Source organism: Pithys albifrons, chromosome 10, assembly GCF_047495875.1.
Source record: "Pithys albifrons albifrons isolate INPA30051 chromosome 10, PitAlb_v1, whole genome shotgun sequence".
In the NCBI taxonomy this organism is placed as follows: domain Eukaryota; kingdom Metazoa; phylum Chordata; class Aves; order Passeriformes; family Thamnophilidae; genus Pithys; species Pithys albifrons.
Window position 1 is genome coordinate 11009282 of NC_092467.1, and position 22059 is coordinate 11031340.

Here is a 22059-nt window from a genome sequence, read left to right on the forward strand (position 1 = left end):
GAGCTTTCACCTGCTACACTCTTCTTCCTCTCTCATTCCCACACAGCTCTCAGTAGCTCAGTAGGTTCCCAAATCCATCCTTTCATATCACTCCAGAGCAGCAGGGAAACTGGAGTTTCCACAGGGCAGGAGGGGTAAATAGCTTACCTGAAATATTTGGGAAATGGTGTTTTAACTAGCAGTTCAGGATCCAAGGATTACCTGAAGAACTCACATCATTTAGGAATATGATATTTTTGGAAAAATGTAATAGAAGTGTCCTGGTGAGCTGCACACCATGATAACCACGGCCTGTTAACTGCATACCCTTTGATGGTCACCGTTTTGAGATGCAGTTTTGCTGCTGAGACCAAACTGCTATACAGCATCCCTATCTAAAACTCTTAGTCCTAGACTTTAAACCACAAGTAAATGAAAACTCAACAGTGGTTACATCTCTGCTAAGACCTTCAGAACTTCCCTGTTCCTCAAAAACTATACCAATAATAAAAACCATGCACAGTGCATTAGAATGAAGATAGAACTCCAGAATTATTATTGCTTCACTGTAAACTTGTAGTACAAATCAGACAAATGTATCCTCTAGGGAGTATTGGATTTATTGAATTGTCTGTTGGCACTTTCTGCATAAGCAATTGGTTTTATTAAAGCCAAAGGAGCTGAAATTAAGATACTGGCTTAAAAAATACCTGGGCAAGGTTCTCTGCTTCATGTTTTTCCGTAGTGGTGTCACCTTGGAGACAAATTGGTTGCCGTCACTACATACAGACAGTGTTTTAGGGCTGTCTTTCCTCTTCTCTCATTTTCCATCCACTATTACTGCCTCAGCTATGAAGTTTTTTAACAGTGCTCACAGCTAGTATGTTGCTATCAAAACTGCAAACTGGCAAATGTTTCATGTTCTCACACATAGTCATTATAACAAACTGAGCTGCTGCATGCAAATTATCTCTGGAAAAGCAGTAATAATTAACTAAATTGCTTCTCATGTCACAGTGGTCCTATGTAAGAAGCACTAGAATGATTGATCTCACTTCTTGTAGCTTACACTGTACAATAGTTAGACAACATTATAACTTAATCATAGTTAATTTCTTCAAATTTGCAATGTCTCCTCAAACATGAATGTTAATGAAGTAGGTACACAGAGTGAACAGAAAGCTCTCTAAAGTTGTGTAATCCTAGGGAAAATGTGGGTTGCAGAAGTTCCTAAGGAACACAGTTTTGTTCGTTTTAACTGTAATTAATAGATTTCCATAAGCTCTGTGTTATCCAGGCTAAAGAGAAGAAAATAAATGCATGGGTAATATATAAAATCATGTAAACCAGGACATCCGAACATGCATGTGTGGGTGCTGAGGAGAAGAGACCGTGTTACTGCTGATTGTGATGCCGGTCAGTACACCATAACCAATGTCTTCAATTTTGCACTCAGTGAGAGCTGGAGGAAGAACAACTGACGCTGTACTGCATGAAATACCTGCTCCCAATGCAAAACTGATTGTTAACAGGTTTGGGGATGGTCATTTTAAAAGAAGGCTGTCAGAAATACTGCTTTTATCCTGTTTTCCTTTGAAGAACATGAGGTGATGTTCCAGTTCTCCTGCTAATGAATGTTTAGCTTGCTTTCTTAATCAGAGTTATCATACCCTGCATTAAATAAAGACAATCTTTATTAAGCAAAGACCATAACTTTTCTAGACATTTCTCCTCTGGTATAGATGAGTTTGCCAACAAAATAGTTAAAACAAAAGCATTTTTCACACTTTACTTATGCATGCAACACCCCAAAAGAAACAATCAAAAAAATATTCCTATGTAATTCTTAAGACCACTCTTTGTTTTAAATCATGGTGTCATTTTTACTATCAATGTTACTACATAATCTCTATTCTCCTTGTTCAGACAAGTCTTAATGAGTTATTTGACTTGGTAAATGTACCTATTCATGAACATCAACTTCATTCAGACTGCTGCTGTTAATTCTGAGTCACTGTTGCTCCTGTGTAAACTTCAAGCACAACAGTGATGCACAGATAACTTTACTAACCTTTCCATTTATTATCTTGGTGTCTTATCAACACAAGCAGTCTTTCTTCAGCTAGTAAAACCTTCTGACACTTTCTTCCTTTACTTCATCCTTCTAGGAAAAAACAGATTAAATTACATTATATATTATACATTATACATTAGGATTATTATATACATTATACATTAGGAAAACACACTCTAACCAGTCAGTTTGTATTTTCTGACAGTTCCCAGTGTTTGTTTGCTACCCTCAGGTGACCAATCCTAGCCTCTCACTTTTCCAGCCAGGGATCTGTCTTTATCAGCCTTGGTGTAGCTTCAGTTATTGGTAAGCATCTCTACTCACCACCCCCTTTCGGTGCCCCATCTTCATCTCTTTTGCGTCTACTCTTCTGAATCCCAGTTCAAGAACTGAGAGGAATTGAGACTGATGGTAGGTGGGTCTAAATTTCTCTGAGAAGTCCAGCTCATCCACAACACCCTGTCTGCACAAACATATACTGTTCTGCCATTCCTTTTCAAGGAACTACTGCAGAATACACATAGCCTTCATATAACCAAACAAGACTCCTGAATAAAAATATAAACTGAACAAAGCAAAAAGGACTCACACATAGAACATTTTAATGCAACTTTCATTCTCCAGCTCAGTAGTCTTTCCCTTCTGAATTGCTACCTTCTCTCAGAAAGGAACACTCAGCTTTATGTCATGGATTCTTGGTCAAGATACAACTGCTTCAGTGTATCTCAGAGGTGGATTCTGAGAAATGCAGATAACAGCTCACCCCTCCTTGACTGGGAATTGAGTTCACCTCAGAGGCTGGAAGGCTCTCAGAGGGCTATTTTGTATCTCAGGTGTTTTGAAGATTCCTTGTGGTGGAAATGCTGTACAGCTGTCAAATTACTATTTAAATTCAGGAAATCAAAATCAAAGTGCATGACAGTTTAAACTGCTTACTTGAGCTAGAACTGCAACTGAGTAATTTATCTTTGTGAAATCTAATACAAAAAGGCTTCCACCACAAAAGAATTCAAAGTGATATTAAACTGAAAAAGGGGGTCCAACTGCTTTTTCTAGTTAAAAAAAAAAAAAAGTCTTAAATATACCTAAATGCATTCCATATTGCTGGATATCAGTTGACAACCACTAATATTGTTGCAACTCTACTCACAGTGTAAAGCAATCCTGACACTCCAGACCATGGCTGTTGGAAGAGGCAAGAACAGGAAATTACAACCTACTCAAGTTTTCATAATTTTTTTCATTTTACATTTATTAGTCCACTAATGCATCTCAACAGCCAGCAACTGGAGCTGTTGGGCTTTCAGCACAGTTGTGTTAAAAAATACATTTTTACTCTTGGTTACTCCCAGTGCTGCAGAAATCCTCAACATTTTTTGTGTTTCCTTTCTAGAGTCACTTTGCATGAGGAATGATTCCAGGTGCCTGTCAAACTCTTGCCAAAAGAACTCTACGTGCATTGCTGGTTGTAAAGACGACACTTGCCTTTGTGCAGAAGCATCAGTGGACAGTGTGGAGGAACTCTGTAATAAAACCTCCAATCCTTGCTCCTCAAATCCCTGTCTTCAAAATGCTACCTGTTTGGGCTCTGCTGGAAACCTTAGCTTTTCCTGTGAGTGCCCTGCTGGGTTTAACGGACCTGCCTGTGAAATATCTGAGAGTGTGTGTGACACAAATCCTTGTGAGCACGGAGGCACCTGCCAAAACAGCCTGACTGGGCCCACCTGCCTCTGTAGTGCAGGATACACAGGTACACTCTGTGAAATGGATTTGGATGAATGCATTTCTGAACCGTGCCACAACGGAGCAGTGTGCAGGGACGGGGTTGATGAATACTCCTGCTACTGCGTCCCGGGCTACCAAGGCAAGCACTGTGACCTGGAAGTGAATGAATGTGTCTCAGATCCATGCCTGAATGGGGCAACATGTCTCAACCAGATTGGACACTATGACTGCATCTGTCCACTTGGGTACACAGGTAAGCACTATTAAAACGATTTTACCTTTGCATCATGTAGAACCATCATAATTCGTGTTCCAAGTTCAACTCCTTCAACCACACATTTATTTAGCCATATCTGCATTACCATCTTGCCTTTAGCTTTGGCACCAGTGGCTGATGGTACATTATGGATTACTGTATCACTGTGACCTACTGGAGAAGGATTAAAGAAATATCAGAATTTACCAAAAATCGACATGGCAGTTTTTTGAACATAAAGCTATGTCAAAGGGCTAGGTGAACTTTCCTTTTAAAAGAAACATTCTCAAAATACAAGTCTTTAGCATGCTATATGTAGTTTTTTCCTGAGGATCAAAAGCTATGTTTGACAGGGTTAAAATTAGATCTAACAAGAAAAACTGTACTCTTAGACGTTTCCTATTAACTTCTCTTCTGCCCTTCTCAGAAACAAAGGACTCATTTGCAACTAGAACGCTATGTAAGTTACATAGAAAGAAAAGTGCAATGTTCCCAAACTGCCCATTTTTTGATAATCATATTTTACGTGGCTCCATTTTTAAGGAACAGGTGTGATTTTTTTTCCCTCCTTCCTCTACTGGAAAGCATATAATTCTTGTCAGAAGATAGCTCCCTTCAAATTTCAAAGCTGTATTCAGGGGTAGGACTCTGAGAGGTAGTACACTGAATCATTAAAAGGAGAAAAGGGGAGGCATTTCAGTGATAGACTGCCAGTCAGGTAAGCAAAGGAAAAAAAATCTTATAGAAAAAACGGGAGAAAAAACATCTATTGCTTGAAGTGATTCAAATGAATAAGAAATAAGAGATGTGGTTTACAGCTCCATCCCCAAATCCCCATGCAGGAGGGGAAGTCAGAGGTAAAAAGCAGCTTTCCTGTGTCTGACACAGCACTTGTTGGAAGGCAGCCCTTGGTTAATATCCCTTATGAGCATGGGGAATGTTATTTGAAGGAAGCTTGTTACCTTCCTGCCACCCCGCTGCTGCCAGCGGGTGTCAGAGCCCAGGCCAGCTGAGGAGAAAACTACATAGCGAGGGGAAAGCCAAAGAGCAGAAGGAAGGAAAAACCTATTAACAACCAGCATGGTTACTCTGCAATGATCAGACTCAGCCCAGACCTCCTGTTGTATTCAGGAAACTGTATTTGTTTAACTGGCACTTTCAGTGAGGTCCAGGCCTGGATCCATAGCCCAGAAACTCAGTTTGAAAGAGACAGAATATACACCTTAGAGACAAAGAAAGAGAAAACATAATGAAATAGTAAAGCACAAACAAAAACAAATGAAAATTTAGGTCAACACAAACTGCTACAGGAAACTCATTCTGTTGGAGTTGCTCCACTTTCATCATGAAATTCTACTGTTTCCTGGGCTGACGCTCTCCACTCTCACCCAAAATCAAGCAATGTCACCAAACACTCCACACTCTGCACAAGCAGATTTAAGAAATGAGGAGAGAACCAAGGAAGGTGAAGAGGTCTAAAATACACAGAAGAGGCTGCAGTGTTTGGACATACAGCTTTAACACCACTTCCAGCAGCAAAGAGACTAATCCCAGTAATTCTATAGAGGAGTAGCAGACCATTTTTCCAGCAGTAAAATATCAGATTTAATAGGCTACTTAACAAAATGGTTTATCAGAAGCATTCTTTTTGGTTGTTTTGTGCACTCTTCTGTGAGTTGTGCTAAATGCACAAGCCAGAGGGATTACTGGATTAAAGCCCCAAGGTGTCCCCACTGGTAATAAATCCCCTCATTTACTTTTTCAGGGGACCTTGTCAACCATTATTATCCTGGCCTGACACCATGAATTACTGTGGGAACTCATCGAACCTCATCTCATTTCCCAAAAATGTCAAAAAGGTTATATCTCTTGATATGCAGGTAGAGAACATATAGTAAATCTATAGCAGCAACGTTAATCAAATGCATGAGTTACTGGCTGCAATTGCTACTATTTTCATGGCCTGTGACTGCTGTTTTGTACAATTGGTATGCTGCAGCACTTCTTAAAATAGCTGAGAAATGTCACACATAATTCTTACACAAATGGAAGAGGTTAGAACGCACCAAGAGCCAAAGACTGAAAAATTTAGCATGAAATCTGCCATTTCTATGATAATGTTGTACATGTGTGAAATTATTTACAAGACATGTGTCACACAGCTGTTAAATAATGAAGCTCAGTTGGTTTGTTGAAGTTTTGCTGGCTACCTTAATCAAATGCATTTTTTCCTCCATTTCACTAATTGCACTTGCTTTTAATTCACCCCAACAGAGCATGGTGTAAGAGCCTGTTATTACCCACAGCTAGGTACATTAATTACCTTGCTGAAGCCAATCCTCCACTGCCAGTGAACATTTCAGCGTGAACTAACACGAGCACATGGCTGTTCGAAAACCCAATCTCAGTCTAAAACAGAAGCAGGAGAAAGTGTTTCAGTAGCATCAAAAATAGGTGCAATGAGCTAGATTTGTTCTTTCTGCAGTACCTTTCACTATGATGTAACCATCTTTGGGATGAAGTCTGTAGAATATGAGGACATTATTCCTGATAGATCTCATTCAGGAGTCTCATCAATAATGTACATGCCATGCAAATATTAAGAGTAGATGCATCATAAATAAGTCTTAGGCATTTAAAGGCAAGCAGAGGCACAGCAGCTTCTACCATGGGATGAAATACTTCAAGTACAGATCTCACTTCCCAACAAGTTCATGCCCATACTGTTGTGGATATCAATAGCAAACAACATGGTCTATCCAATAGTAATTGCTAACAAAGTCTGTTTCCTTCCTCAGCCTTCCAGTGTCAAACTAGAACACCCCACCTGGTGTCCTAGCCAGCCTGAGCAGAGGATTCAGACCAGGTTATCAGCTCTGCTGAGATTCTCAAGCACAAGACTGTGACAGGAGAGGAGTCCAGCAGCATTTACCACATGTCCAAGGGGTTTCAAACTAAAGATTAGCAGTGGGCACCTACACCTGGGATATGCTTGTTGCAGCTCATAAATTCACAGCACCAAAACCTTTGATTGTTGTTCAATTGTGTGTGCATAGTGCAGTGTAAGACCTGTAACACACCTGTGTGTGCACAGTGTCTGGGTGGTTAGCACAGGTCTGCTTGCAAAAAAGGACAGGTTTTGCCCCAAGAAACTAATTTCTTCCCTCTATCTAATTTTTGATGTAACTCTTTTCCTGTCCCTTCAAAAGCAGCTGTGTGACACCCTCCATCCAGATGATGACATGCAAGACTACCTTATACAGACTGAGGAATCTGAGAACCGCCCTCTGCACCTGCTGTGCCCGAGCACAGCACTACAATGTAGGGGAGCAGCTTACCAATTTCCAGCCATACTAAGAATGTGCATGTCCTCCTGGAACTACACTGAGCCTGCAAATTCCTTGTATCTTTGACCAGAAGGTGCTTTTACATTATATCTGTAGGCATGAAAGTTTGAAAACATTGGCTGTGCATCCTTCATCCTCGGCTGCATTTACTTTTTATTGACTGGGGCTGTACAAAGAAGTGCACAGTAGGGTTCATTGGAAAACCAAGCAGTATAAGAAATAATCTTAGTTCTTCAAAGAAACTGCAAAAGTTATGAATGTGACTTCTACCCACCTTCCCAGTTTTTCAATTCAAACCACTTGTGTGGTTTGGTACCTGCTGAGACGCTCTGCCTGCTCTAGGCTGGGGTGCCTCAGCTCGTGATGGTGCAGCCCTGTGCAATAACAGCGGCAGGGCTCATTGCCGCTCTCCTTCCTTTCTGGCATATGATATTTGGCATACAGCATATTTATGACAGAATGTTAGACTGAGGTGAAAATGCAGATCTAATCTTTTCATCTCTCTTCTACACATATAAGAAAGCCTGACAGCAGATTCAGCAGAGGCTAGGAAGGAATCCCCCCCATTTACATGGCATATCACATTGGCTGGATGCATTATACAGAGAGTTTTCTTCCGAGGCAACATTGCCGAAGGCAGGTTACTGGGCTTGATAGATTAAAGACATGAACCAAAACAACAACGCTGTGTTCTCATGTTAATTGTCAGGCTGTTCTCAGGCCTGTAGTTTTAAATTTGGCTGAACTGAGGATCAGTTGAACAGGGCTTGTTTTGTCACATGATTTTTAGTGTTCACGGTAAGCTGTTAACAAGCTCTGGCAGATTTACGGTCACTAGACACACTTCTGCAAACACATTGTTTATAATTACAGTGAATTCACAGGGCAATGACCACAGAGGGACTGCTTACTATATCTGGCTGTGATGTGCATTACCATAAAGCCGTAAGAGAGCGTTCCTGTGCTGTGGTCTCGTGGCAGGCTCCCGCTGAAAGTAGTGCTTGGACAATCAGTGAACCTTAAACTGGGGGCACAGGACTGGCAACTTCACCCATCCAGTGTTCTGTATGTGGTCTCAAGGAACTGAAAAAATAGATTCTCTAAAATGACAGCAGTAGTATTTCTTAACTACTGGAAAGATGAACTTGCACTTCAGTGTTTCAATACAGTGAAAAATGAGTCAACATCGGCAAATTTTGTTTGGGCATTTTAAGGTATTTCCAGGTATATCCATAGTACAGATATTTGGTTTTTTATTTAAACAAATACGCTGCTTTCAAAAGCATCAAAATAAATTAGCAATGAAGTCACAGTGCTCAATATTATAAATCTCAGTGGTTTAGGAAAGATGCTCTGAGTTACAATGTACAAATTTCACGCCAGTACGGAGCTGGCAAAAGTAGCATAAAGAATTAGAGGTGAGCTCCTAAATAAATTCCCAGGGTAATATCCATCATCAAATACATCTGTTCCCATCTTTTGAAAGTCTATCCCATAGACTCATATGAAAAACTTCATTCTTTAAAAAAAAAAAAAAGGAACCCATTCTCAGGGCTATAGTTTCTCTTTCAAGTAAGAAATTCCCCTGCAAACTATTTACAATACTACTGCTACTTGGTGTGTGTGTGGCTCAGTTTCACGAAACGAAGATTTGGGAAGGGCTGTCCCCACATGGGTGTGCCCTTCCAGCCTGCGCAGTGGATTTTAGGTGAGGCTCAGCGTGCGCAGAACTGGCCCCACCGTTTCAGTCCTGAGGTTCATCTGCCACGGCCGAGCGAGCTTGGACAGTGCCAGTGAAGTCCTCAGGACTAGAACCTACAGCACCCGGCATTTCCCAGGAGGTCTCCCATCCAAGTACTAATCCGGGGCTGACCCTGCTCAGCTTCCGAGATCTGACGGGATCGGATGTCAGGGAGGCATTTAACTGCCTCTGCTCTACTTGGTAAGCCAAATAAAAGATAGGGAAGTCCACTTCAAAGCAGTTTCATCATTATACTTTGCCACCTTGCATCTGTTTTGCGACTGATACTGTAGTTGCTAAAACAAATTGACTTACAAATTGACTTACAAATAGTACTCTACTGCTCAAAACACTAAGTGCATACAAACCCCTGAAATAATCAAAAGCAGGAGCTGCAAGGCAGTAATTATGAAATTTTCTTATTGTCTCCTGGACTCTGGTAGAGATAAGAAACTATAATAAACAGATATAAACTCATATTAGAACTGACTTAGTTTCATCAATTATCTCTGAAGAACAAGATTCTGACCTGTTGCAAACATGGCACCACAGACCCATTTATTTACACATTGCTAAATCTTAAAAAAAAAAATTAAGCAATAAACCACAGCTAAACAAGCCACTTCCCAATGAATTCAATTAACTGTGCAGCTTTAAAGGGACTCTTATGAGATCAATAAATTACTAGTCACTTCTGTATTATGTAAACAGGATAGTAGCATGGTTTAAATAGTCTGAAAAATAGTTTGTCCTCTTTCCATGTTCAAGGTAACACAAAAAGTGAGTGTTTTACCTATTTTCGTGACAACAGCTGGCTTGTTCTTTTGTATATTCTCCCAAGACTTAAAAAAACTAGTCTTTCAAAGCACATTGAGGAGGAAATCGTTTTAAAAATAGAGAAAACTATGTGACTATTGTACTTCAAGCAGTCCTCCTTGCTGAGATCTCCAAAACTGTCTCCTAAATCTGGGTTTTGCCTGTTTTCTTTGCTTTTGAAGGTACAAACTGTGAGCTGGAAATAGATGAGTGCTCATCACAGCCATGCCTGAATGGTGCAACCTGTCACGATTCCCTGGGGAGCTTCTCCTGTTCCTGCCCACTGGGGTTCCTCGGGGAGCTCTGCGAAGCCAATGTTGATGAGTGCTCCAGCCAGCCGTGCCTCCACGGGGGACAGTGCATGGATGGTGCCAACGGGTATGTCTGCAATCCCTTGGGAACTCTAATGGGAGGTGCTGGGAGCTCCTGTGCTTGCAGATGGGAATGCTGCAGGAGCTGCGCTGCCAGGCAGCTCATTTAGCTTCAAATTGTGCATTGCACTCCTTCATAGTGCATTTATTTCACTTTAAATTTGAAAAGGATTAAAGAATGCAAATTTGGTGTCAGAGACAAAAAGGGCAACAAAATGTTTATGGCAAAGACTGACCAAGAAGTATTGTATGGTATAGCCAAACATGGCAAATGAAGATTTGGGAAGGGGTCTCCCCATGTGGGTGTGTCCTTCCAGCCTGCGCAGTGCACTTTTTAGGTGAGGCAAAGGGTGCACAGAACTGGCCCCACCCTTTAAGTCCTAAGGTGCACTTGCCACAGCTGCGTGAGCTTGGACAGTGACAGTGAAGTCCTCGGGACTGTCACAGCACCTGGGACTAACCGGGGCTGACCCTGCTGAGCATCCGAGATCTGACAGGATGGGATGGCAGGGAGGCATTAAACTGCCAGGGGACGGTCCCCACTGAGACTCGAACTCAGGACCTTGGGATTCAGAGTCTAGAGTGCTCTCTTTTACACCATGGTACTGCCCTTGACCAAAAAGTAATTTTTTTTCTTCATATTTGTACTTTTGCTTTAAATATTCACAATGTTCTGTTTGCCTGCTCCTGAGGATTGTCATTTAGGAATGAATTCTGCTTCTAACACTTAGACTTTAGTTTCTAAGAAAGATGTGAGATTATGTAAAACTGAATTTGACAACAGCAGCTGCCCACACCAACAGGAGCAGCATTAGAAAAGAGAGGCAGGGAAATACTGTAATAATAGCAACCACAGTAATAGGTACCATTAGGAAATACGTCAGGAACTTTACAGGTGCACAGGACAAGAGCTATTTGTTGAAAACAACCTGCAGTTTATGGGCAAAGAAAAAAAAAAAAAAGAGAGAGAGAGAGAGAACACAAGGCAACAGAAAAGTAGAAAAGTGCATTTCTGCACCTACTGTTACTAGTCCTACACAGACGTCCCACTGCAGCCCAGGCAGACAGAGCTCTGGCATTCATTCACCAATACTGGCTTTGCTGACTCAGCATGAGATTCCCAAACTGAATACACATAGGTGCATAAGCTCAGCCTGAAAGTTCTTAAGTGTATTCATGTAGGAGATCCTCTCACCAGTATATATTTGTCCTTTATTGTGTATTTTCCAGTTTTTATAAAGCAGTTTTGAAGATTTTAGTGCCCTAAAAGTCACATCAGCAGAAAGCATCCTTGCCTTGAATGGGAGGGGAATTCTGGGAATGAACTTTTGGACAGTGTGGCAACATGGCACCAACCTTGTCGAGCTCCTTTCAACACTGCTGAATGGCTCTGAGCAGGACAAAGCAATTTATTATTTCCCAGCATAGCTAGAGCATGACAGCAGTGTGCCTGACTAGCTCACAGCAGACCCACTTCATAACCTGTAAGCCTTTTGAAGGATACATGCATGAGGTGAGCAACTGGGTAGCTCATTCAGGCTAGACTTAATCCTGTTCATTTCTGTCCTCTTAAAGCTGAGGTATGTGTAAGACCAATTTTAATTGGCTGGTAATACTGCAGGGTATCTGGAAGAACGATTGGAGCCCTTTCCGTATTTGTTATGTGATGAAAAAGGATGGACAATAAAGCAGTTCAAAACAGAAGGGTGTCCAGAAATTTCCTTTCTTTTGTGTGTTTTTGGGGTAAATGAAGAACCGTAGTCCTTAAATAGTACTTTTCCTTTTCTGACTAATCTACAGTACAGCTGACACTTTTGTGTCTGCCTCCAGCTCTCACAGAAATGGGCAAGGCAATGAATATAGCATTAAAAGCTGTAAATACAAACACCAAATCAAATTCTCTCCCAAATTTCAGATTGATCTTCCAGTGATGTTCCATGAATGCAACAAAGTAGAACTCAATCTTTTCAAAACCCACCTTCATGTAAGTGAACACAGTTTACACTCAGCTGCATATTATGCAGTGAGTTGTGGATATTCCTCACTGTTCCATGATTCTGAAATGAAGTGAAAAAGTAGCATGGACACAGGCAGAAAAAAAGCTTTTCACCACAAAGCTGAACAGCACCAAACTGAAAGATATATGGAAGAAATATGTGAAAAACATAGCAGGAGAGAGAGAGACTTCTGGTTTGAGAACATACCTCAGAATGAAAATTATTTTTCTGATTGACATCTTCCTCATTACTTTTTATATCCTAAATTCAAATGCCACCTGGTCTAAGTAATCTCTAATTTTGATTTAAGAATAATCCATACACTGGTAATAAATTGGCCTGCCAGAAGTTTCTGCTTATGTGCACACTTAAATAATGTAGTAAAAATTTACACTGTGGGGTCCATTAGACTACAGGAGCCAGTTGTTCTCTGATGTTACTTTATATTCAGCAATTTCAGTTTCTCTCCATATATTTAGTCCAAGTCTAAGACTTGGATATTAAGCAGAGAAATTATCAAGTAAGTATACTTATATCTTGTCCAGCAAGATTCCCCATGCTTTCAATTGTATAACAATGGTGTATCATGAAAAAGAAAATATTAGAATGAATTTTTGTTTCTGATAGTTATTAGGCCAACACCATGCAAGCATCCACTGTTAACATGTCCCTGTCAAAAGCCTGTCTTTTTATATGACATGTACATATTAACTTTATCTTTGATGACCAAAGAACAGGAATGCTGCATTTTATAATTCTCAGCTCACCTGAAAGAAAAACCACAAACCAACCCCCCTAGATATTACTGATTACCTGCATGTTGTTAATTTATATATATATTAGTTTGTTTACTTACGTTGTAGTAACACTGCTATCAAAACCAAACTCCTATTACTGTTATTACTTGAACTAAGCAAGTAATTGACATGCTTGTTCTAACCTAACAATAAAAGGCTGATTTTCATGAAACAAAAATACCACTTAGTTGACAAAAAGAAAAGTCCTTATTTTTCTGCCAATTCAATTGCTAACAGTCCAAGAGTAAGTGATACTAACACAGTTACTGCCTCCCCTTTTTCATTTTGTGAATAATGTTAAAAAAAAGCATTGCAAATGACAACAAAAATTTTTTTCATCAAAAACTAAAAAAAAGAAAGTTGAAAGAACAAAACCACTTCAGGGAAAAGCTCATTGTTGGTTCCCAACTTCTGTGGTTTCTCCTAAAGCACCAGATAGTGGTCTCAAGCCTGGACTCAACACTGTAAGCTGCTAGCCAAAGCTACACAAGAAGCCTGTGCAGGTTTGAGAACAAAGCCCAGATCTCTTGACCTCCAGCTTGAGTGAACATTGCATTCTGTGTTGCAGGTACAGCTGCAACTGTAGCAGTACTGGATTTATGGGCCTGCACTGCGAGACTCTTGTTCCCTTGTGCTGGTCACAACCATGCTACAACAATGCCACTTGTGAGGACAACGCTGACAATTACACATGCCACTGTTGGCCAGGTAAGCTCCAAGTTCTCACAGCAGAAGTGGGCAAAACCAAAAGTATCACTATTATGGAGTCAAGATAGGAGATGAGTCAAAGCTGGGATCCATCTCCCAATTACTTAATCCTTCAGCCTGTGTGATACATACACCATTGCTGCAGCTGACCCTTTTTTTAGTCTTAATTAAGATGTCCTTTAAACCAATCTAAAAACTTACTTGCCAATGCAAAACATTGTGTTTGAACAAAAATTCAACTAGATGTTATGCTGGGAAACTGATCTCCATGGGACCAGTGCAAGTCCTGTCTGGCAGTGAGGGGTAGAACCCACAAGGCTGTGTTCTCTACCAGCAGGGCTTGTGTATCCAGCTGTTTGCAAACAGGCCCCCACACTCACAGTGGGGACACAGACCCTGCTCTATTAAGACACCGCACAGCTCTTTCTTTCAGCACTCAAGACTACAAGAAGTCCCTGCAGAAGTTTAATGTCTGTGACCTTACTGAGGATGCAGGAGAACAGACAGCACTGTGAGAAGTAAATGCCTCACTGCTGTTGGACTACTTGGTTCTTGGTGCAATAGAGAAGGAAAAATTAGGCAGAACCCTCCACATTTTCCAAAATTTGGGGTCATATAGCACTTCAAACTCCAGATGAAACACTTTACAAACACCAAATTATTTATAATTCCTGCCCTCCTCTTGCCTTCACACAACCTGAGAGCATGTGCACACCACGATGCAGCACCTTGTTACCCACACAGATCTTGAACTTGCTGCCAAAGAGACCCAAACAAATTATGCATAGCACAGCTCAGCTGCCTAATGCGGAATAGCCACAGCAATGTCCTGCTGCCAAACCTGGCAGGGAGTGCAAGGGAACATTCACATCTTCAAGGAGCTGAGGAAAACTTTTAGCATGTGACAAAGCCTGAAACCGTGAGCGGCTACTATTCACAGTGTGTATTTGGTGTATATTTTGGGGTCTGAAAGGGATGAATAGCACATACAATCACAGAACTGTAGAATGGTTTGGATCATCTAGTCTTCTAGTACCTGAAGGGAACCTACAAAAAAGATGGACTTACAAAAGCATGTAGTGACAGGACAAGGGGGAATGGCTTCAAACTGAGAGTATGTTTAGATTAGGTCTAAGAAAAAAAATATTTCCTGTGAGGATGGTGAGGCATTGGCACAGTTCACTCAGAGAAGCTGTGAATGCCCTATCCCTGGAAGTTTTTAAGGCCAGGTTGGCTGGGGCTCTGGGCAGCCTGATCCAGCGGAAGGTGCCCCTACCCTCGGCGGGGGGGTTGGAACCTCAGCGTGTCACATCACTGACAGCCTTGTCGCGGTCCTCTCCGCAGGGTACGCGGGCCCTCGCTGCGAGGAGGACATCGCGGAGTGCAGCAGCAACCCCTGCCTTTCCGGCGGCCACTGCCTGGAGCGCTCCTGGGCCGGGCTCTACGGGCGCGTCCCGGGGCTGCCGCCAGCATTCCGCTACGACCGGGCCGAGGGCTACATCTGCCGCTGCCCGCCAGGCTTCGCCGGTAAGGTCCCACCGGGGCGGGGCGATGCCGAGCGGAGCGGATCCCGGAGGGGCGGGGCGGTCTTGCCATTGCGGGGCGATGCTGTCTCCCCGGGGCGGTGGGGTGCGGGCCGGGGCGGATCCCGTCGGGGCGGTGCGGGGCGATCCGCCGTGGCGGGTCGGTGCGATGCGGTACCGCTGGGGCGGGCCGGTGTGATGCGGTCCCGTGCGATGCCGTCCCGTGGGGCCGCGGAGCGCTGGGTCCCTCTGCCGGTCGCCGTTCCCACGCTCCGGGGCGGGACTGGCAGCGCTGCGGGGTTGCGATGTTTTACCGTCTAAACAAAAATAACCTCCACTTGTGTGCATAGCTCTGTTCTTAAGGGAAGAATAAAAATAAGAAAGTCGAATTTACAAATAACCATAGTCCTGAAAGGGACACGTTCAGATTTGCCTTTGCCACAGCCCGCACTGTTTAGCACAGCCACAGACCCGTCGGGTTTGGATCGTACACTTCGGGGCCTACAGTTTTCTACTGTCAACTCCATCCGCTTGTTCCTTCTGAAGAAAAAAAATTATTAACAGCTAGGTTAATTTAACCAGCTGTCAAATTTCTCATTGCATTAGTTTCCTCAGCAGCTTATAAACTTCCCTGTGTCTCCCAGCGAGCTGCCTGACTGCTGTCTCCAACACAGCAAGTACTAAAGCACACGGAGACCAGAGCCTTCACTCTGAATTCCCTCTTTATTTTTCTTCAAAATGACATTGAAACTTGTTTGCCTTTGTTCCAACCCTTCCCCTTAAGTGTCCTTCCCTATCCTGTCACTATGTGTTGCTGTTGTTCTTTTGCTCTGCCTAAGAGAGCACAATATGAGGCTTCTGCTAAAGCTTTCCATATCTTCCAGGCTGTTCTAAGCACCCTTACCTCTTCACATGCCACTTCTTCAGCTCCTTCCAGTGATGTCCAGCTTTCCAGGTTACTTTCCTCTGTCTTATCCTAATTTAAAAACTTCTATGCTCTGTAAGACAACATGAAAGGTATTGCCTTGTTTAATTATCATCCTGTATCTTCTCATTTCCTTATCAATTGCCTTTACCTAGCTTGTTTGCCTAATTTGGGTCATGATTCTACTGCTTTCATTCACATGAAGGATTCTTACTCCCCAGTGAATGTAGGCAGACCCTAACTGGTCTGGAAGAAAAGAGGGTCAGAATGGCCTTAAATCTATTAATCTTGAATCAAGTTTTTCAATCCATAGGCTCCTCAGTCACAATGCAGGACTCCTCAAAGCATGACTGAAAGTATTGGAGAACCTAAAATTTCTGCTGATTTCATATGCAAATTAAATTACATATTTAAATACCTAAAGTAAGTTTAGTTACCCACATACCTGCTGGATGCTATAACTTTCATTAGAAAGAAAAATCAAAACAGTTATTCTTACCAAACAGTGTGCCCAGACAGCTGGAGGCACAAAGACCATAGTCTTTAACTGGGACCTGTGGTAGCAGTAACACTGCATATCTCTGGTCCTTCTTCCCTCAGGTAACCTAGAACTAAGAAGTATTCAAAATGAGTCTTTGCCTCCTTGTATGTCAGAAGTGTTGGCACAAAAAGCCTGTAGACTGGACTGGAAATGTTTACCTCTGACTAGGAAAAGTACTTTCTGCAATTATAGCCAAATAATAAATAAACCACAGGTTTTAATGAGAATTAAAGGTTTTAAGATTAGAGTTGATAGCAATAGTATGATTCAAGGTAGCAAGTAAGTCCCTGATCAGGACTACTCAGTATATGGGTGCTTATCTAATGTAGACGAACTAACACTCACCTGGAAAAAAGGTCAAATCCTTTCATCTGGGTATCAGTACATTTCACTGACACTTAAAATCCTACATTTCTGCAGCTGTAGATCAGGAGTTTTTCCAGCCTTAACACCTGAGTAGTTGTATGTGCTTTAGATATAACCCCTCAGATTCCTATTGCAACAGGACATATATTTTATTTAATAAATCACATTCATTTTATTATGCCTCTCTCCTCAGTATAGCATTCACATAACATTATAATCATACTTCACTGATGGGTGTAATGCGCAGAAGTGTATGTATGTATGGCCAAACTTTGCGAACGAAGATTTGGGAAGGGCTCTCCCCATGTGCGGGTGTGCCCTTCCAGCCTGCGCAGTGCATTTTTTAGGTGAGGCTCAGCATGCGCAGAACTGACCCCACCGTTTCAGTCCTGAGGTCCATCTGCCACTGCCGAGCGAGCTTGGACAGTGACAGTGAAGTCCTCAGGACTGAATGCGCAGAAATAATAAACTGCATACCCTGCATTGTGAAGGCCTGATCTAAAAGCCATCGAAAACAGTGGAAAGATGTAATTAAACTGAGGATGGTTGCCAATAAGTGACAAACATAAACCAGCATCTTTGAACTTACTGGACAGGATTGCAAACAAATTAGTGTAATTGAACTGAAAAACTGAGAATATCTACCTTTTGCACTACAGTTTTAGGCTTAAGGGCAGGAGATAATGGAGACTTAACACATGCCTCTGTCAGGATAAAGTATTTCTCCACCAAGCTGGTAGAAAAGAATAAATATTACCTTGCAGCATCTTGTTACAGATAGTGATTGTTCAGATGAATTGAAAATAGTCCACAGTCCTACTAAAAGTCTTGAAAGGAACACAACTGCAAACAAAATTATTTACACAGTTTGATTCTTACAAAATAAAAAAATAAAAATCCCAGTCTGAAGACTTTATCCCAGCTAGAAACTCTTTGAGGACATTAGGGATATGCCTTATTTAGATCTAAAGTAGAAAATTTCTGCACAAGTTCTAGGAAGGGTTAAACTTCTCCAGCTCCCTTTTAAATCAAAGGGTTTGGGAATACTCAGATTTCAAGAGGTCGCGGTACTGCTGCAGTAGCAAGCCCTAGATTTTTTTGTGTTACCTTGGTCTGCTGGCCTCCTAGCACAACAATACTTCTAATAAATTGGGCTTTCATTTAGAGGTCTTGTGATTTGTTACTGCTAGCTAAAGGCAATAGCTACCCTAGAATCGTGTCCTTTCATACTGTGGCTATATTGTATTGCTCTCGCACTGCACATTTGTGAAAAAGACTATTTGAAAGGTTAAACTTTGCTCATAAAAACGTGAGAAAGGAGGAAGGCAGAGAGGTATGGATTTGGTAGTGACTCATTTCACCACGTTGTAATAAACTTAACACCGTGTCAAAATTAAAGAGCTTCTGAACTTGCAAGGTCTACCCAAATGACACATTCCAGTGTGGAACTGATCCCAAGGAGCAGCAAGTGTGCCAGGCAGGCAGGTCCTGCTCCCCATGCCTTGGACACTGTGCTGCCCATGGTGCCTGGGTGGGTGGGACATCCATTTTGTGCCAGCAGGATGAGGGCAAGAGGAGCAGAGCCCACAACCCTGACTGTAGGCAGGGCACCCGCTGCTATGCAGACCAGTGCTGGCTCCTGAGGGCCTTACCACTCCTGGTGTCTTGTTATCCACTGTGTGCCAGCTGTGCCACTGGCACTGCTGCTTGCTTTGGCACCATAAATTCCTAAATGGGTTTTGGCCTTTTTGTTTGCTTGTCTTGTTTTCTGTTTTTCCCTTTTAAATTTCCTTGGCCCTTTTCCCAGTCTGTTGGACTAATGCAAGGGAAAATGATATGATCAGACTGGTATCGTATGCATATTGAATTCCTGGCATTAGCATGCGGGAAAGAAACTGTCTCCCAGAGCCAGAAGATGAGGCAGATAAATAGCCAGTATGGGAGAGTCTTGAACACTTACCTAAGTAAAAAAACCCTCAACCCAGACACTGAACTGAGAACATAATGGGACCACTACTTACAAACTGAATCATTTGGACTCTCATTCTGCACCTAAGCCAGGGTGACAGAAACATGGAAGCACACAGGGCATCAGGCTTTCATTTCCCTGCATGTCTTTAGGTGGTGTTGTGGCAGAGCACCCAGCAGACGGCAGGACAGGCTGTTCCAACCAGGCATCCTCCTCTCCCCATGCCTATCGCAGTATGGCACAGACATAAATATTATTTACAAGTAATGAGAAGGATAGTAGGCACACTACCACTAACTTAAAATACATACATATATATATTTTATAATTATCAAAAATATTATTTTTATTTTATTTTATAAAATTATAAAAATATTTTTTCTTTCATTTTAACCCCCTTTCTTAACCATCAGTAAAATGATCACAGAGATATATAAAGCAGTGTGACTTACCGCAATGAAATCAAGCGGATGAATAACACCAATCTCATCTCTAAACTCCAAATTTTATTTTTTCTTTTATTTCCTCATCTCTTCTTCAGCTGTTCACACCATTGTAGTCAGTCATTCCTCCGTTAACCAGGTTAATTAATTTTATTTCATTGCCTGTCATCACAGTTTATTTTCTCTTGATTCTGAGACTTTAGAATAAGACAAGGCTTTTCAAGGAAAGAATGAGGATAAAAAAAAAAGAGAAGACAGAGAGAAAAGACAATTTTCAAGTTAAGAAGCTTTCAAAAACACCACTTATCTTTTCAGTGGGACTAAGGCTTCTTCTGCAAGCAAGACAGGCACTCAAATTCAAAATTAACAGGTCTGGAGGTACTGTTGGCTAATTATTATTCCCATATAAGCAAAGTTTCAAGAAGGAAAAAATTGTTACCATCAAGCACCCATTCAAAGGTAGCTGGTTGAGGGAGAAATTTCAAATACAAGTACTACACGCATGAAATTGCTGAAAAACAGAATTAGGGCCTGAGATCTTGCTGTCTGGGCTTCTTACCACCCTGGAGCCTCACAGAGGCTGTAACTGTGATACAAACATACATCTTTGCTGCCTAAATTCTGTTCACAATCTGTAAAGAGTCCCTTTTTCACTGTTAGACTGACGTGAAATGTTCCCTTACAGAACAGACTCTGTGGTGTTGTGCAGTTGTGCATCAAAACATGAAGAAGGGCAGCTATTTCTGAGGGTGGGAAAGAAGGTACTGCTTTCCTAGAGATTTCTGCAGTGCTGCTCTCTCTCTGTCCCAGCCTCTGCGATCTCCATGTATTCCTGTGTTCACAAACACAGGGAGAAAGGGGAGGAGGACCTCCTCTCCCTGATCCCAGCCAATCTCTGGCAGCTCCAGCATTCCATGGCCAGCCTAGGCAAGGGCTGTACCAACACAGGATGCCCTCAGGACCTGGCAGGCACTTACTGCCTGTAAAAACCCTACACAAAACAGACAATTAACACTTTAAAGCACTTTTTCCATCTCTGCTAAAGCCTCTGATCTTGAAAGAACATTTGGACAAGCTTTTAATGATTGTATCCACTGACACTATTTAACATTTCTTCAATCAGTAGCATACTGGTAAGATGTTCACATTGTCAGAATTGGTTCTTTCTCAGTTTGCCCCTCCTCTACTTCTGTCACGGAGTTCTTCCTTCTCCCCTTTTTTCTTAATTTCTAGAAGTGGTCAGAATATTCTCTTCGAAATATAAAATGCATCCTTCAACCCTAATCTGTGGTCTACTCCAGGGAGAGGCAAATGCCTTCAGACCCCAAGAATGCAGCATTCTCACTAGTTTCTTGCTTGTCTCTTTATTCACAATAAAACTGCTTTCTTTGCAATAAGCACTAACAATTTCTCACACACCTAACTCACAGACCAAGTTCACTGTTAGGTTAGTCTGAGTACTCTTTCTCTGGATAGTCCCCAGAAGGAAAGCCAGGGTTGGGTTCACAATTCACACACTCTGTACGGTAATGGCCATACAAAGGGAGGATACCTCAGAACATTGTGGGCAGCACTGAAATTAGGCTAGAGCTGGAAGAACTTTTGAATTTGCCACTCCTTTATCAGTTACCATTACAGAACTAGTAGGACATTTCAGTTTCATTTCTACTGCAGGTAGTAGTCTTCTTGAACAATTGTAAGAAATACCATTTAGTGAAAGAAAGTGTAATTTTTACATTCTTCCACCATATAAATCACCACAGCAACTAAGACTGACTTGTGTTTTTTCATGACAGCTCTTTCCTTAACAGCCCATATCTTGAGACACTTTATGAAAGCCTAATAGCTTTTTTTCTTTTTTCTAAAATTAATCTTCTTATGACTTAACTTGCCCCCTGCATGGCAGTGAACTGTGAGAGCAATTGCCTAAATGCACTGACTGTGGCTGTAATGGTTACCTAGTGTTTGTCACTTATTTAGTGGGAGACACTTCAGGAAAGAGTAGCATATGTTTCCAAGTGATATTAATACCACGTGATAACATTCTGTATTTACGATATTCTGCAGCTTGGGTTTCACCTCACTCACTAAAAGCCAAGCATTTGTGTAAGCATTATCCCCAATTCAGAAAAAATAGAATAAGGTCCAATACGATCATAAGGAATGACATTACTTCAGTGAACAGTAGAGTCTTACAGCACATGGAGGATGTATTTGTACATCATTATCAGATCCAGTTACCTTATTTAACATGATCCAAGTAGAGACTGAAATAGTTTCAGATCCTAGAAACGACATATGCACCTGGCATGGGTATTAACTACGTAGAGGACTTCTTCTAATGAAATAAAATTCAGCTTGAGTGAAAATTTCAGCTTGTTCCTACTATTCATATAGTACAAGGGAACCTTTTCACAGAAGAGAATTTTTACTGGTAATGACTATCTGTGTTAAAATTTTGTAAAGGCTGAACCATGATCA

At 41.6% G+C, this 22059-nt stretch overlaps 1 protein-coding gene across 2 annotated transcripts in view; it reads left to right on the forward strand.

Annotated features, from left to right (window-relative positions):
* The window catches only part of CRB1 (crumbs cell polarity complex component 1), a 97907-nt gene that overhangs the window by 22775 nt on the left and 53073 nt on the right, over positions 1 to 22059 (forward strand). For both annotated transcript variants that reach the window (XM_071565606.1, XM_071565607.1), the window contains exons 2-5: positions 3447 to 4031; positions 10121 to 10316; positions 13672 to 13811; positions 15156 to 15338. In XM_071565606.1, the coding sequence (XP_071421707.1) occupies positions 3447 to 4031; positions 10121 to 10316; positions 13672 to 13811; positions 15156 to 15338 (1104 nt within the window). The remainder of the gene's footprint in view (positions 1 to 3446; positions 4032 to 10120; positions 10317 to 13671; positions 13812 to 15155; positions 15339 to 22059) is intronic.